The sequence below is a fragment of the Leucopleurus acutus genome (genome assembly GCF_964270905.1).
Source record: "Leucopleurus acutus genome assembly, chromosome: 3".
Classification (NCBI taxonomy): domain Eukaryota; kingdom Metazoa; phylum Chordata; class Mammalia; order Artiodactyla; family Delphinidae; genus Leucopleurus; species Leucopleurus acutus.
Genome location: NC_139145.1, coordinates 87,925,981 through 87,929,783, shown reverse-complemented (window position 1 = coordinate 87,929,783; position 3,803 = coordinate 87,925,981). Strand labels below are relative to the sequence as shown.

Here is a 3,803-nt window from a genome sequence, read left to right as displayed (position 1 = left end):
AGCTGTAGTCATATTGAATGGCAAGAGGTGATACCCAAGAATGGCTAATTACAGGTCTGATTCCCAGTGGATTATGGTGAAGCTGTGCTCTGGACTCACCTCATGTTTCAATGCAAAGACATAAATTTGAATTAGATAAAACTTCTTACATACCTATTACAGCTAAAAACTTACATTTCATGACTCAAAAGGGCAAATGATTAGTATAAACTGTATTTTATATTTAAAATATATTAAATAACAGGATAACACTGGCATTTGACATTCTTGAAATTTTATACAAAGAGATATCTGATATTTTCTCACTTACTTCCCACCACTTTCTTGTGAATAACGTGTTCCTTCACAAGTTTTTGGTGGAGACTTGAAAGTTTGAAGGAAAAATGTCATATAAGAGGAAAGTTTTAAAAAATAACCCAAATCTTTATTCTTTTCTGGTTAAAGAAACTTTTAGGATCCTATTCCTATTATTCTGTGGATGTCTGGTAGAGAATTACTGTTTCTAACTATAGTGTTTAGATTGTTTATGTTTTCACTTCCTACTCTCCAGTGTCATCACTTCCTACTCTACTTGTCCAAGTGTTCATTTATTCTTTGGTTGTAGAGGATCGCGATTCAACAATCATAAAGTAGGCCAAGTTTCTCATAATATTAATTTTCAGTGGGGCCACACGTGAAAGCTCTCCCATGGAAAATGTGTATGCCTTGTTAAGAGAAGGATCTAATTGCAAAAGCTTATTCTAGCAACAATTTCGGTGTCTTATTTTTTTTTTTTTTTTGGTATAAAAAACCTGCATCATCTTTATTTTGCATACTTTAATTTCAGAACAAAACAAACAAAAATACACAACATTCAAACCCCATGTCAAATGTGGAAAGGGATAGGGCTTGAGGCCCTTATATCCTGCTTTAGACAGAAGGACAGAAATAAAATCACTAGACATCAGCAGAAGGAACCACGTAGGCCAAGGCCACTGGGGCTGCTGCTGGGGGAGCCATGGGGACACTATGCAGAGGGAACAAAGTCTGCAGGTAGAAATTCCTAATCTACTTCTTCCATGCAAGAGGCATCCTCATCACCCTCAAGGTGGGGGCGGATCTCATCAGGAACAGCAGTACTGGGCTCCTCTGCTGTCACTTCATCTTCATCAATGCCCAAGCCTAGCTTGATCATGCAGTAGATGCTGTTGGAGTGGGTCTGGGGATCCTCAAGCGAGAAGCCGAAAGAGAGCAGTGCAGTTTCAAACAGCAGCACCACCAGGTCCTTGACGGCCTTGTCATTCTTGTCTGCCTCTGCTTTCTGCCGCAGGGTCTCCACAATGGGGGGGGGGGGGTCAGGATTGATCTCCAGGTGCTTTTTGGCCTTCATGTAGCCCATGGTCGAGTTGTCCTGAAGTGCCTGGGCTTTCATGATGCTCTCCATGTTGGCAGTCCAGCCGTAGGTGCTCGTCACGATACAGCAGGGTGAAGACACAAGCCTATTGGAGATTGTCACCTTCTTCACCTTCTTATCCTAGATCTCTTTCATGAATTTGCAGAGGTTCTCAAACTTGGCCTTGTTCTCCTCCATCTTCTTCTTCTCCTCCTCATCCTCAGGAAGCTCCAGGCCCTCCTTGGTAACCGAGACCAGACTCTTCCCATCAAGTTTCTTGAGCTGCTGCACACATTACTCATCGATCGGCCTGTCATGTACACCACCTTGAAGCCCTGCTTCCGCATTCGCTCTACAAATGCAGAGTTGGCAACCTGCTCTTTGCTCTCACCAGTGATGTAATAGATGGACTTCTGGGTCTCCTTCATGCGAGACACGTATTCTGAGAGAGAAGTCATCTCATCTCCAGACTGGGAGATGTGATAGCGCAGCAGCTCAGAAAGGTGTCGCCAGTTAGTGGAGTCCTCATGGATTCCAAGCTTTAGATTTTTAGAGAACGCCTCATGGAATTTCTTGTAGTTCTCCTTGTCTTCTGCCAGCTCCGAGAAGAGCTCAAGGCACTTCTTAACAATGTTTTTATGAATGACCTTCAAGATTTTGCTCTGCTGGAGCATTTCTTGGGAGATGTTCAGGGGAGGGTCTTCAAAGTCAACCACACCACGGATGAAGTTGAGATATTCTGGTATTAACTCATCACAGCTGTCCATGATGAACGCATGGCAGACATAGAGTTTGATGTTTTTCTTTTTCTTTTTGTTCTCAAAGAGGTCAAAAGGAGCCCGACGAGGGATGAACAGCAATGCTCTGAATTCCAACTGACCTTCTACAGAGAAGTGCTTCACTGCCAAGTGAACTTCCCAGTCATTTGTAAGGCTCTTACAGAACTCTCCATATTCTTCCTGGGTGATGCCATCAGGGTTTCTGGTCCAAATGGGCTTGGTCTTGTTCAGTTCTTCCTGATCAATATATTTCTCCTTGATCTTCTTTGTCTTCTTTTTCTTACCCTTGCCACTATCATCCTCCTCATCTGAGTCCACATCTTCAATCTTAGGCTTCTCCTCATCATCTTTATCTTCCTCGTCTTTCTCACCTTTCTCTTCCTCTGCCTCATCATCACTGATTTCCTTCTCACTTTCCTTCTCCAGATAGAGTGTGATGGGATAACCTATGAACTGTGAGTGCTTCTTCACCACTTCTTTGACCCGCCTTTCTTCTAAGTACTCTGTCTGGTCTTCCTTAAGGTGGAGAATCACTTTGGTACCCCACCCAAGGGGCTCACCATGGTCAGCACGTACAGTGAAGGAACCCCAGCAGAAGACTCCCAGGCATACTGTCCATCATCATTGTGCTTTGTGATCACAACCACCTTCTCTGCCACTAGGTAGGCAGAATAGAAGCCAACACCAAATTGCCCAATCATGGAAATGTCCGCAACAGCCTGAAGAGCCTCCATAAATGCTTTAGTACCAGACTTGACAATGGTTCCCAAATTATTTACAAGATCAGCTTTGGTCACGCCAAAGCCTGTGTCTACCAGAGTCAGGGTGTGCTCCTGGGGGTTAGGAATGAGGTCAATTTTCAGCTCTTTACCACTGTCCAATTTGGAAGGGTCTGTCAGGCTCTCATAGCAAATCTTGTCCAAGGCATCAGAAGCATTACTGATCAACTCCCGAAGGAAAATTTCCTTGTTGGAATAGAAGGTATTGATAATAAGAGACATGAGTTGGGCAATTTCTGCCTGGAAAACAAAAGTCTCCACCTCCTCCTCTCCATGGTGTACTTCCTCAGGCATCTTAAAGAATAAGAATCGCAGATACTAGAGAGCTGAGCGGGCAAGGACTGACTCAACCTCATTCGCCGCAACAGGGGTGGACGGGGGTGACTCAAGAGCTCGGGTGTCTTTTTGACATTAAGTATTCCATTAAATTTTTTCAAACCAATTTTTCAATAAACAATACATGCACATAGAGTTTTAAGAGTTACAAAAATTACATACAGTGAAAGGTAAGCCTCCTTCTTACTCATCTTTAGGGCAACCACTGATACTAACATTCTTTGTATCCTGTTAGAGATATCCTATGCATATATACACACATAAAAAGTCCATCCACTTTTATATACAAACTTCAGCATAATATATTACATATTTACACCTTGCCTTTTCATATAACAATATACCTTGGAGATCTCTATATTTAGCTATTTTATTGGCTTTTATGGTGGTATAATATTCCATTACAATTCTTAAATACACAAAGGACCTATGATGTTTTAAAACATATTTAAAATGAAAAAACATTGCCTTTCCTGGTAATCAGAATACATGGTGGTTTATTTTCCTATTCTTATTTCAAGTATTTTTGTGCAAGAA

At 42.0% G+C, this 3,803-nt stretch overlaps 1 protein-coding gene across 1 annotated transcript; it reads right to left on the bottom strand.

Moving 5' to 3' along the window:
* Positions 1 to 1,042: 1,042 nt before the first annotated feature.
* LOC309959068 (heat shock protein HSP 90-beta-like) lies at positions 1,043 to 3,268 on the bottom strand (the record flags this gene model as incomplete). Its single annotated transcript, XM_082835189.1, is given in 5 exon segments — positions 1,043 to 1,513; positions 1,517 to 1,666; positions 1,670 to 1,686; positions 1,689 to 2,741; positions 2,744 to 3,268. Coding segments are annotated over 5 exon segments (2,172 nt in total). The 5' UTR covers positions 3,225 to 3,268.
* Positions 3,269 to 3,803: the final 535 nt, after the last annotated feature.